The sequence below is a fragment of the Cyanistes caeruleus genome, chromosome 18 (genome assembly GCF_971803275.1).
Source record: "Cyanistes caeruleus chromosome 18, bCyaCae1.hap1.1, whole genome shotgun sequence".
Lineage (NCBI taxonomy): Eukaryota > Metazoa > Chordata > Aves > Passeriformes > Paridae > Cyanistes > Cyanistes caeruleus.
In genome coordinates, this window is record NC_141718.1 from 12,342,345 (window position 1) to 12,355,578 (window position 13,234).

General features: G+C 47.0%; 1 protein-coding gene across 12 annotated transcripts in view; it reads right to left on the minus strand.

Moving 5' to 3' along the window:
* Positions 1-13,234, minus strand: part of ASCC2 (activating signal cointegrator 1 complex subunit 2) — a 34,152-nt gene that overhangs the window by 11,591 nt on the left and 9,327 nt on the right. For 6 of the 12 annotated variants that reach the window (XM_086856583.1, XM_086856580.1, XM_086856575.1 and 3 more), the window contains exons 2-10: positions 10,132-10,227; positions 8,480-8,638; positions 7,969-8,139; positions 5,986-6,115; positions 4,113-4,180; positions 3,579-3,689; positions 2,614-2,726; positions 1,497-1,571; positions 877-984 (exon numbers count right to left, since the gene is read on the minus strand). In XM_086856583.1, coding sequence (XP_086712709.1) covers positions 877-984; positions 1,497-1,571; positions 2,614-2,726; positions 3,579-3,689; positions 4,113-4,180; positions 5,986-6,115; positions 7,969-8,139; positions 8,480-8,638; positions 10,132-10,212 — 1,016 coding nt within the window. In that variant the 5' untranslated portion in view covers positions 10,213-10,227. Of the gene's footprint in view, positions 1-876; positions 985-1,496; positions 1,572-2,613; positions 2,727-3,578; positions 3,690-4,112; positions 4,181-5,985; positions 6,116-7,968; positions 8,140-8,479; positions 8,639-10,131; positions 10,228-12,363; positions 12,495-13,234 lie in introns of those variants that run through there. The other 6 variants (XM_086856584.1, XM_086856576.1, XM_086856587.1 and 3 more) reach the window with 4 other exon arrangements.

A 13,234-nucleotide genomic window follows, 5' to 3' on the forward strand; every position in this document is an offset into this window, starting at 1 on the left:
CTTCAGCAAATATTTCAGCACTTAGATCTAAAGCTGAATCACACCTAGAATTACAAGTTTTCAGACAGACTTTACAAATAGTTTGATGCCTCAGACTTGCAGTGAACAGAAAAGGGTGTGTAGAGCTCCTGTAATTGTGCCTTTATGATGTCTTGGGATTACAGCAGTGAACTTTCCAGAAAGCTTCTGCTCACCTGTGCAAGAACACCTGCCAAGCAAACTCCCATTGCAGCCTCAGTGCCCAAACCCCTGGGCGCTGCTGAGGCTCCAAGTCTTGTTCCAAGGCACCTTTGAGTGGGGAGGGACCTTAAAGCCCATCCAGTTCTATCCCCTGCCATAGGCAGGGACACCTTCCATTATCCCAGGTTGCTCCAAGCCCCATCCAAGTGGACTTGGACACTTCCAGGGATGGCCAGCTTCTCTGGGCACCCTGTGCCAGGGCCTCCCAACCCTCACAAGAACAATTCCTTCCCAACATCCCTGCTCTCTGTCTGTGGGAAGCCATTCCCCCTTGTCCTGTCACTCCAAGCCCCTGTAAACAGTCTCTCTCCATCTGTATTGATGGCCCTTCCAGGTCCTGGAGGGTTCCAATCAGGTCTCAAGGTGTTATACAGGATCAAAGTTTGCACAAGCCACACGCTGGGGTCAGAAAGCTCACTGAACCCAGCTCACCAGAAAGACGCTGGACCAAACAGCTCCATCTGGAACATTCCTGATACACAGGACAAGAGAATTTGACCTTAGCCAAGTCTTTGGCTACAATCCCAACACAAATAGCAGTTTCTGTTCTTTTTCTCCAGTAAATTTGTAAATGAGAAACAATTTCTCCCACACAATCAAGTAATTGGCGAGTAGCACAGAGCCAAGTGCCAATACCTGCTCTCCAGGATGGGCTGCAGACAGACTTGGTTTATTAGGATGTGAAAAACTTCTATCATCTTCTTTCTGGAGTGTGAAATCCTCCTCCACAAATCAGCAAAAACACTTCAGAGAGAGCAAAAGACACTGTTGGTGTCAGCACAAGAATCTGTAACGCACCTTTATGCCAGAGTTAATCTTCTAGAAGGAGAATTTCATTAGGAGAATAATTTTCTTGCTGCAAAGAGCAGATATTAGTCACATTTCATGGTCATTAAGAAAAATACACGCTCCAAATAAAGCTGGTTTTAATCCCAATTGTCCTGGCGGCTTCCCACACGAGGCCCCCACTGTACCAGCACAGCCTGTGCCTTACAGAGAGACTGAGTACACAGAGATATCATTCATGGTCTCATACTTTGCTACAATTTGAATACACCTCCCATCAAATTCCTTCTTACACAGCACTAAAAATGATTTGTCATCCTACTGACCAGGAAAATTTGGAATTACAGAAGTCATCTCCTCAGAGCAGCATAAAAAAAGCCAGACTCCTCAGAGATAGGTAAAACAGCACAAAGTGAATTTTTAACTAAGCCCTGGGAAGTCTCACTGGAAGCCTTTGCATGAATTCTCACCTGTTATCTTCATAATGCCTCTTCTTGATTGCAGATTCCAGCTCAGGAATTGCCAGCTCATAAAATGAAGCTAATCTGTACAAAGGGGGAACAAACCTGTACCTGTCAGCTGAAGTTCCAAAAATCATTTGCTAAAAGGCAGAAGAAATGGCTGATTTCATTAAACCCTCCTCACCAGTAGTACCCATGAACATCACCTCATTTTGGTATTTTTGCCCCAAAACACAAGTAAACACACCACAGAAAAAGAGCAGCACTTTAAGGAAATCACAGAGAGGTCTTTGAGGAGGTAGGAAAGAAAAGCATTTGAGAAGCATCCTGGTGCTAATCAGAACCATCTGCTCAACCCAGAAAATCTCCCAACACAGATCTGCAGCCTGCAAAGACCCAACACTTACAGAATCACAGAAACCTTCATGTTGGAAAAGGCCCCTGAAATCACTGAGCCCAACCACTGCCCAGCACTGCCAAGGCCACCACAGACCATGTCCCCAAGTGCCACATCCAGCTGGCTGCTAAATCCCTCCAGGGATGGGGACTCTGCTGCCCAGGACAGCTGTGCCAGGGCTGGACAGCCAGTTCCATGAGGAAATGTTCCCTAATACCCAGCCTGAACCTCCCCTGGCACAACCTGAGGCCATTCCCTCTCATGCCTTGTCACCCTCTCCCAGCCACCTAGCTTTTGCCAAACCTCACTGATACTCTCTAGCATAAAACTTGGGCATAACATCAAAGACATTTGTTTGCAGACTGTGAAGAAGTGTTTCTCTGAAATATTTTCTGCTTCCCTTGCTTTGGGTCCTACAGCAGGAAGTTCTTTTTGTCCATAACTCATCCCTCTCCACCCTTCCCAGAGCACACCAAGTAGTGTTCAGCTGACTTTGGAAACTGTCATGGATGCCTGGCTCTAGGATCACTCCCAGATAATGACACATATAGAACAGAAAATCCACACATCCCTATATCCATGTATTTATTATGCTGCATTCCTGTCAGAGAGAACGCAGCAGCCTCTGCATTACATCTGTCTCCTCATTTAACAATGGGACAGGACACAGTAGCACATTCAGTACTTTTACATGGCCAGGACAAGCTCTGTCTGCACTCCAAGACTTACCTGTAACAAAACTCGTGTTTTTGGAAGGTCTGGCAAGCCAAGGGAAAGACATCAAGAAAAGCCCAGAGAGTTGTGCAGGTATCACATAAATACAGCACAATGTCCTTCAGCTCCTGAGAGGGAAAAAGCAGCTACTGAGGGAAGAGCCAGGCAAGTTTTCCCAGCAGGGACACAGAACGCTGGGGCCAGGCCTCTTCCTGACTGCAGAGTCTCTATCAACCATAAAGACAACATTTCTCCTAAAACTCCTGTCCTGTAAAAGATGTATAACGCAATCCCATCTGTCTGCTTCCAGTGAGGATCCTGTAAGATTACAAGAATCCTCATCAGGTCCTGCTCTGGACAGTGGCTTTGCCCTCAATACACCCTCCACACAAATGGAATTCTTCCCCATGCAGCCCTGCATGGCAGAAAAACTGGAATCAAAGGAATGTTTTCAGCAGTCTGACCCAGTGCAAGCTGCATTACTGAGGTAGCTGAAACAAACTGAATGACACACTAAATGATAGATTCAAACTAACATTAGTCAATAAATCATAGTCTGAACTGACAGTTTGTTCCCACACACAAACTGAAAAACTAAGCTTTTGTAGAGGACCACATCCACTGTCTTTGTACAGCCCCCAGCAAATAAATCCCTCTTAATTAACTTCAGTTAAATTGCACACATTTCTGAAGAAAAAAAATCAGCTCTTATCACTGCCAGGGTTAAGTGGAGACTTCTGTCAGATATTGTGTTACATTATTTACAAGCTTGTTAAGCAAAACAGTTTCCAGGTTTAAAAGTATCCACATTCCAAAGGATATGGTTGAAATGAATCAGCTCATGGTGGAAAGGTTTTATCATCCTGTCCCAGGACAAAGATTGCAACAATGGCACAGAACCACGAGCTGTAGGAGCTTTTGGGAACAGAATGATCCTCTGGTCTGTGCTGTGTGCAGGAGTACAGAGAGCTCAGTCCTACCTGGAGGGGCATGTTCCCTGCAGTCACACTGACTTTCTCTTCCAGTTTCTGGGGCTCAGCACAGGCCCCTTCACACTGCAAACCACACTTGTGCAAAATATTGTTGAACACCTAAATCAGGAGAACAGGGCAGTGTTAACAGACAGGAGCCAGCAGTGGGACACAGCAGAGAAGGCAAGAAGCTGAAGGGAGGTGGGAGGGAAGAGTCATCAAGTAATAATTTTAGATAAAGGTTCTAAACCTCCCTGACACACATTAACAAACTAGGGAAAGGGAGAAACAGCAGTCAGGGGAGGTTTAGGCTGGATATCAGGGAAAGTTCTTTCCCTAGAAGGTGGTCAGAGCTCAAGGAGTGTTTGGACAATGAGTGGAATTGTTGGGGTGTCTGTGCAGGCTTGAAGATCCTTGTGGGTCCGTTCCAACTCAGGATATTCCATGATTTCATGAAATCCATTCTGCCTGCCTACAATGTTCCCTTTTCACTCCCCAAGCTATGCCACATTTCCAGATGAAATCCCAGCAGGAAAGCAGTACCTGGAGGACAGTGGGCAGAGTTTCATCAAGGTCACTGAAGTAACTGGGCTGCTGAGTGAAGATATTTCCTGAAGAGGGAAAGGAGAGCATTTCCATCAGTTCAGACATGGATGTCAAGGAGCAAATTTGCACCAGAAAATACTGGAGTCATTGCTGACACCCCCCAGACACACGTACTGCCCATGTGGGACACAGCCCACCCTCACTCCTCAGCTCATGTACAGGCCCTGCTCCCACAAAAGCTGATCCATCAGCTCTCCAATGCCACTGGAGATCCAGCAATGGGAATATGCTCATCAGAGCAGAGCAAATGAGACGTCAGATGATTCACGCTCCAGGGGCTGAATCAATGAATAATGCAAATACTATCACTGAACAACCCCAGTTCCTTTATTTGACAACTGGAGTTGACTTTTAATTACTGATAACAGTTCAGCACACACCAGGAGATGTGCTGCCGAATATTTCTTAAAGGTAATGAGGCTTTAGTAAAACCTGCTATTATATTACCAGGACTCCATTATCTTTACAAAATACTCCACTGAGTTATGCCATACCATAAATCCTCACCAAGTAAGCACCAAGGCTCCTGTTTTCCTGGGAATTACTGTTCAGATTATGAAAATTAAGAGTTCTCCAGCAAGGACAGAGCTATGAGACAAGTTTCAGATAAATTTATACCCTGAGAAGAACCTCACGTTTATGAAGTTATGAATTACACACCAGAACTGCTCATGCCATTACTGTCACAACATAATGAAATAATCAGGTGAGCAAATTCTTGGTCACTCGCATGCAGCATGATTGTGTGGAACTCCAGAGTGGAATTCAAAGGAGGTTTCATTATTTAGGTATTTTTTGGAATATTTTAAGACCCAGATAATCTAAGCTTTGGATCTGAAAGGGAAGCATCTATCTTGCCATGCCTGCTTTCCTTGTCTGAGGCTCCACAGAGGAATTTAGAGTAGAAGCTACTGAAAAAGGGTAAAAAGATTAAAAATGCAAAGATTTATCTATGATTTTCTGGCTGGAAATCTGTCTGCACCACATGATCTCTAACACTTCTCATGTTTGTGAACTTGAAAATGAGACCAAAGAAATGGAAAACCTTCATCCCACGAGCTGCAGACAAAGTGTGTTAGAATTCAGGAAGGGCTCACTTAATCCAAGGGTAGATATTCTTCCACTCAGGTGCTCAGGTGATGTTAAAGATCACAGGATTGGGAAGGGAGCACAGGATAAACAGAGAAGCTAAATCAATATGCTCCATCTTCACTCCTCAACATCCATGGCTGGATGTTTCTCCCTGTGTACTCGCCACTAAGTTTGTGTGTACAGACACAGAAATCCAGGGATAAGCACAGCTTGAGAAAGGCTCTGAAGTGTTTGTGGTTTGGAAGCTCTGGATACATCAATGTCTGCACTGAACTTTCAGGTTCTCCCATTTCCCACAGCAGTGATTACCTCACACTGAATGTTTCACTTGGCTCCCAGCTCTGGGAACATCAGCACTCACAGCTGGACTGTGCCCATCTCCCAACCCTCCTCCCTCCTCACCCTTTCCCACCTCTACCAGGGTTTTACAGAGCCCCACATTCCTCTTACAAGGGCTGAGGACACATTCAATTGCCACAGGAAACAACTGAGCGTGGGCTTATGCCCAACAATGCCTAGCTCAGGGCAGCAAAGCAGGACATAAAGTCTTCCTTGGAACAACTAAAGTGCATATGGGAAAAGAAAAGCACAATCTGATTTAGAAATGCTACTGAACTATTAATTTTCAGAGCAGTTCCACTGGTATAGACCTTACTAAGTCACTCGTCATACAAGCAAAAGCTTAAATGTAGCAAGTTGCTCCTTAGCTTTTACTGACCAATCATCTTCTGGAGCAGGAGGCCATTTCCTTTCCCAAAAAGGACACAGAGATCCAGAATCTTGGGGATATCAAACAGGAAGTTATTGTAAATAATTTTTCCAAAGACAGAGGGAGTGATAAAATGATCCTACAAAGACAGAAAAAAAAAAAGAATTTAAAGGATAATCCATATCTTGTCTGCAGTAACTCCAGCATTATAATGACACCTGTAAAAACATCTCTCAAAGGTGTATTAAGGAATTTTATTTCATAGAAGGCAGCAACTCTGCTTGAAACAGCTTCACAGAACAGTGGAACCATCTATTCCCACATTCCTGTCCCTGCCACACCAGGCACCCCAGTGATCCATTCACTGGAAGATTAATTAATCTATCTAAAAGTTTTACAAAAAATCTCCCTACAGGCCCCAGCTCGACACCAGAACAGCTCAGCTCAGGACCAGGCACAGGGACAGCCTGAAGTTCTTGTACCCTGGGAGAGCAGAACCCAGCACCAGAGACCACAGAATCAGGGACAGGCAGGGAGAAACCCCAGAACTGCAGCTCTACATGCTGACTGCTGAACACTGTGCCAAAAACTCACCACGCTGAAAGTATTTATTACAAAAATCTAGATGAGAAAAATTCCATTGTCTGACACTGAGAAACAGGCAGCTGAAATGTGATTTTGGATTTTCAGAAGCCCAGTTTGCCTGGGCTTTGCATTGACAGCAAATGTTTTCAGTCCCAGTGAAAGGCAGGGCACATTCTCCCTGTTGAAGCAGAGGGATGGGGCTCAGGGCTGGCCAGGTTCCATTCCCAGAACTCCTGCTGATTCCTGCATGACAACAGACTATTCATTCCCTGCAGATCACTCAACTAGAAAATGGTTTCAAATGCTCGCCTGCCTCTTGGAGTGCTGAGGTTTAATCAGATCCTGCAATGAAAGACACCACAGAGGTGTCAGGTACTTCTGCTGAAGTGGTGCCAGCTGCAGGCTCCAGCATTCCTTCCCCCTGCTCCTGTCCCAGTCCCCACTCCCAGGCCTTTTGCTCAAAACATCCTGAACATCACCATTGTGATAAGCAAGAGAACCAACACAGCTCTAACACATCATGAAGCAATGAGGAGATCCAGGAGTGATTGCTAAAACACAAGGTGCCTCACTCCTCTTGCCCAAAGGCCTGGTGAAAATCCCACAGCCAGATGGGCGTTGCACTCACACAATTAGCGCTGAGGATATCTTAATTATAGAATCTCAGAATGCCTTGGGTGGGAAGGGACCTTAAAGCCCATCCAGTGCCACCTCCTGCCATGGGCAGGAACATCTTCCACTAGCCAAGGCTGCTCCAAGCCCCATCCAGCCTGGCCTTGGACACTCCCAGGGATGGCCATCTTCTCTGAGCACCCTGTGCCAGGGCCTCCCCACTCTCCCAGGGAACAATTTCTTCCCATCCATCCCTGCCCTCTGGCACTGGGAGCCATTCCCTGTGTCCTGTCCCTCCATCCCTTGTACCACATTCCTCTCCAGATCTCCTGGAGCCCCTTTGGACACTGGAAGGGGCTCTGAGGTGTCCCTGGAGCCTTCTCTTCTCCAGGCTGAATGCCTGATGATGCCAAGATAACAGCAATTTAGAGCAATTTCACTGTATGTCCAAAACTTGGGGCAAGCTCAAGGAGAGATAAGCATTAGCAGGAATTTTGTGGGACCACGTGGCCCTGAGGGAGTGAATGCTCGGGAACTGGTGGCCTGAAGAGCCTGTTTCGTGTGGCAACACAAAGGCCAATGCGCTCTCTCTCCTCTTTCCATGACATATCCAACCACTACACATGGATCAAGTTCAGATACTTCAGCTCTGAGTGTTATCTCCACACTGAATCCAACTGATAAAATCATCAGGGAGAGGAATGTTGTGTGAGAAGGAAAATGATTCATTTCTCTAATTCTCTTTTTTCCTAAGTCACACAGCCTGGAGCACCTGCAAGGCATAAGAATATTTACCTTGGATTCCTTGTGGGTGGACATCCTGAGGAACGTGAGGAAGACACTCCGATGGAGGCATTTCTGCAGCTCATTCACCTCTGGATGGCAATCCCAAAGAGCGTCAAACTTGCGAGGGGCAGAGCGCAGGTAGGAATCCAAACACTTCTGCAGGGTCTCATCAAATATCACCTGGTGCAAGGAAAGGCAGTAAAATGGGAAGGAAGGAATGTCACACCTTCATAGGTTGTGCTCCTGAGCAGCCCAGTTAAATTTAAAGCAATCTAAACCACACAGATATATGAAAAGGACTCCCATAACCATTAAATACAAGCCAACTCTTAAAATTCACAATAGAAAATCCTTAGGGAAATATTTTCTTTGCATTCTAAGGTGCAGTAATGGAAATTAAAATGTTTCCTGCATGATATAATAAGCATAAACAAATCTTTATGAAAATGATGTAAAGCCCATGGCTTTTAGAAGCACCTGGGTGTTTACACTGTATCTTCAGATAAAAAGCAACAATTACCTGGCACCAGAATTTGTCATGAGGCAAAGCCAGAAGCCAGTTCAGGTCATCTGCAATGAATTTTGCTCGCTCCAGGAACTCTTCCACCAGAGCAGGGTCTCTGATGGCAGGAGGGGGTTTGTACAGCACAAACGACCGATCTGCCTTAATTTCTGGGTGCTGCAGAAAGCCAAAAAACCCCACTGTATTAAAGTGACAGGAATTCCCAGTTATTCTGCTCACTGAATTCCAAGAAACACAAAAGCTACCTTTTAAAACAACTTGGCATTACAGAATAACAGAATGGTTTGTATGGGAAGGGACCTTAAAGCTCCTCCAGTTCCACCCCTGCCACAGGCAGGGACACCTCCCACTATCCCCAAGCTCCATCCAACTTGGCCTTGGACACTTCCAGGGATCCACAGCTTCTCTGGGCAGCCTGGGCCAGGGCCTGCCCACCTTCAAAGGGAACAATTTCTCCTCAATACCTAACCTAAATTTCAGTTTGAACCAATTACTCCTTGTCCTATCACTATAGTCCTGATGACAGGAGCATTCCATTCCCTGGTAACTTCCCATTTTCTACCCTTTCAAGGCACTGGGTTTGTATCTTTCTTTATGAGCAACGTTTTCTGACCTTGATAATTTGGCAGATGTTGCTCCTTGCTTTCTCTCAACCAAAGCCTGACAAAGCAATCCTCCCACACCTTCAAAACAAAGAGCAGGAACTTCCTGGCATGCCTTTGAACTCTCTCTTTTTCCTCTGAACTGGTTCTTGCACAATATTCCATGAACTCAAACTGACACAACCATCAAAGACAGAAAGAAACACTTCACTACCTTTCCTGAGGGTTACTGAACAGGCCTTTCCCAAATACACCCACCCTAAAAGGAGAATTCCAATGAGGAGCAGGTTTGGGCTCTGCCTCATCCCACATGTGTGCTCAGGGTAAAGCTTCTCAGGAGTGAGCAGCATTAACAGTCCCATTCCTGCAACAAACCCAAAAGGTTCTCTCCAGGCCTTATTTCTGGGAGAAAAGGGTTTCTGTGGGTTGAATTTTCTGATTTCATCAAGCTGAAGGGATAGATCCCAGTGTTACAGCTCAAAGCTAAACTTGAGGCAGAGCTTGCAAAAACTCCCTGAGCATCCCTCCACTGCAGCAGAGGTTACAGACTCAAGAGAGGGAGTTGTGCTGGGAAAACACAGTTTACTCCAGATGTTGAATACAGTAAGTTCAGTTCTTGTGTTTTGGGTTTTTTTTATGGTGAGTAAATGAAATCTCAACTATCTGAACACATTAAAAACAAATCTTCTTTAACAAGCAGGCTGAACAAATTTTACAGAATCACAGAATGTCCTGAGCTGGAAGGGACCCACAGGGATCATCCAGCCCCATTCCTGTCCCTGCCCAGACCCCCCAACTACCCCACCCTGGGCATCCCTGGCAGTGCTGTCCAAACGCTCCTGGAGCTCTGGCAGCCTCGGGGCTGTGCCCATTCCCTGGGGAGCCTGGGCAGTGCCAGCACCTCTGGGGGAAGAACCTTGCCCTGATCTGCACCTAAACCTCCTGACACAGCTCCAGCCATTCCTTTCACATACCCCAGACCAAGCCTCAATATAAGACAATTATTTATTGAAGGTCTGTTTGGCTTTCAGGTAAAACAGAGCTCACCAGTGCTGGTAAGGTTCTCAGCTTCCCTGTCTTGGGATCCCTCTCAGTCAGCTGGAGTTCATCCAGAGGCAATGCTGGCATCCTGGTGGCTTGTTCCTGTTCTCAGCAAACAAAAGCAGCACAGGATGCACTTTACAAGGTCAGTCAGGCAAAAGCAGAACAAAAGAGGCTGCAGCCCTGCTGTAACACACACACACACTGTCTGGGAATACATTTATGCCAAGCAATTTATACCCAGCAATTTATACCCCACCAAAATGCCAAATCCTGAGGGAACACCCAGGAGCCACCTGGACATGTCTCAGAGGAAATCTAGAATGTGGTACTAAACTTTCATCCCTGTTCATTACTGGAAGGCTACAGGTATCTTCCAGGAAAACGAAACACATTTGGGGACATTGTTTAATATAGAAATTAGATATTTAAACTGGGTTGCTGAAGAGCTGTGCTGAACTCTGGCCTTTGCAGCCTCTTTCAACATTTGCAGTGTCTCTCCTGACAGCACAAATCACAGGGACAACCCAAACACAGCCTTGCCTGTGCTTTAAAAGAGTATTTTTGGTGCTTGTATGTAGAATCTCACGGCACTCAGCCAGACAAGGGACACAGGCTGATCCTACAAAAGCCTGCCCTGCTCCTGCCAATTCCCATGTGCTCAAAAAAACCACAGCTCCATCTTCAACAGCATTTGTTGGCTCAGAAATGTTTCAATTAACTTTCTGAAATGAGCTATAAGTCAAATATCAGAATAACTCAATAGAAAGAATGTTATGGGCGCTGTTAAAAAAGTTCAGACTCGCAAAAAATGGAAGTTACGGGTTAACAGAGCTTTTAAATTCTTTAGGGGGTTATGAGTTCTGCAAAATGGTACTAAAAAGTTATGTTCTTATTTAGAAGGTCATACATCTCCTCGGATGCACATTTAATTGCAGTCACATTGCCTGGGCTGAATAACAACTAAAGCAAGAGCAGTGTCTCTAAAGCTGAACAACTCTGACTCAGAAGTGGGGTCATGGTTTAAACAGCAAGTGAAAAACTAACATTTTTCATTCCATAAAGTTGTCACCTATGGATTTAGGCAAAAATTCTGCAATCTAACATTTTAGAGCTCAATTAAAATAATACAGCAGAGCAACAGCTTAGAAAACTAAAAATAATTCTGTCTTTCCAGGGGAGTTTAAAAATTAGAATGTTGACAGGAGCAACTATTACTTTATGATAAACAATTTCTTTAGGGAAAAAAAAATGAAATTACCAAAACTTTTCAGCAGAATAAGCCAAGCTGGCTTTCAGTTCAATTTCATCATATATTTAATTTGGCTCTTAAAATTTTTGGAGTCGTTCTGAAAGTTACACATAGAAATGTGTGTTTGTAACACAGAAAAACATGTCAAGTGTCCCATATCAAGCCTGGAAGACACCAAAATCTCCAGTCCAAGTCAAAAACATCCTGAGAAAGACAGAAGCCCTGCCCAAAAGCTTGTTCAGCTAGAGAAGAGAATAAAGCTGAGTATGGGATAACATCTACAGAAAATTACTCCTGATCACTCTCAGAAGCTTTTCCCCCACAAAGAACTTTGGTCTAAACCACAAATCCATGATTAATCTGTTGTGCCCTGTGATTCCAGGTACAGCAGAAAGAGCCAGACAAAGAAAACTATGAACTAGGGAAACTTATTTTCCCAGTGCCAGAAATGATCCCTGCCCTGCACTTCCCATTGATGGGGTTGCCCAGGGTGAGGATGAGGCAGCCACCACAGCACAGCTGGCATAGGGAATGCTGCAGTATGGATTCATGGAATGGTTTATGTTGGAAGGGACCTTAAAGCTCATCCCAATCCAACATTCGCCATGGGCAAGGACTATCCAAGGATGCTCCAAGCTCTGTCTAACCTGGTCCTGGACACTGCCAGGAATCCAGGGGCAACCACAGCTGCTCTGGGCACCCTGTGCCAGGGCCTGCCCACCCTCACAGGAAACAATTCCTGCCCAATATCTCATCCATCCCTGTCCTCTGGCAGTGGGAGCCATTCCCTGTGTCCTGTCCCTCCATCCCTTGTCCCCAGTCCCTCTCCAGCTCTCCTGGAGCCTCTTTAGGCCCTGGAAGGGGCTCTGAGGTGTCCCAGGAGCTTCTCCTCTCCAGGTGAGCACCCCCAGCTCTGTCACCTCGGCCCTTCCCCATGGCCAGACACCCCCAGTTAACCCAACACCCCCGGTTAACCCGGGCTCTGCCGGTGCCGCCGCCCCCGCGGCCACGTCCCGTGCCCGATCCCTGTCCCTGCCCAGCAGATGCTGCCCAGCCCAACCCAGCCACAGCCACCCCAACCCCGGTACCGGCACTCGCGTCCCTCCAGCCCCGCGACGCTCCCGTGTCCGGGCGCTGCTTCCGGCCCCGAGCGGAACTACCGGGCTGGGCGGGGCCCGGAGCGGCTCCGCCCCGGCGGCGGGACCGGCTCGGCTCCCGGTCTGGCTGGGGATGGGAGGGGCGGGACCGGGGCCAGCTCCGGCTCCGGCTCCGGTCTGGGTGTGGGTCTGAGGGCTCGGGCCGTGCTGCAGAGACCAAACGGGCGGGTTTAGCCCCGACCCCCCGCCCGCTCTCCGGGTCGGCTGCAGCCGCGGCGCTGGGGCAGTTACAGTCCGTGGGTTGTCTTGGGAGGGGAAGGAGCCTCCAGCTGCTTCAATAAATCGGCTTTTTGAAGGAGACCTTTTAAAGTTAACTGCGCTGCCCCATCCAGTGTCACAGGCGGGAAGAGGCCGGGCAGGGAAGGGGTTCTGCGGGGACAGGGACCTGTCACAGCCCTCACACTGCTTCCCTCGGCTGGGACTCCCCGGGGCGTGTGTGCATTACAGTCGGACAGCGCACGAAAAGGGCAATTCCTCCGTCAACTCATACGAGCACCGATAGTGAGAACAGATTACATCAGTCGCATTTACACCGCACCGAAACTCGGGGAACCGGCCGCTTCCCAGCCTGCAGGGTGACACAGGCACAACGAGCCGTCAGCAATCTCTGCTCAGAAAGGGCTCCGTTCTCCTCCTTGAGCACAGGGAGCTTCTCCTAAACTTAGCCCAGAGCTCAGCTTTAGATGGCAAAGTGACCTAA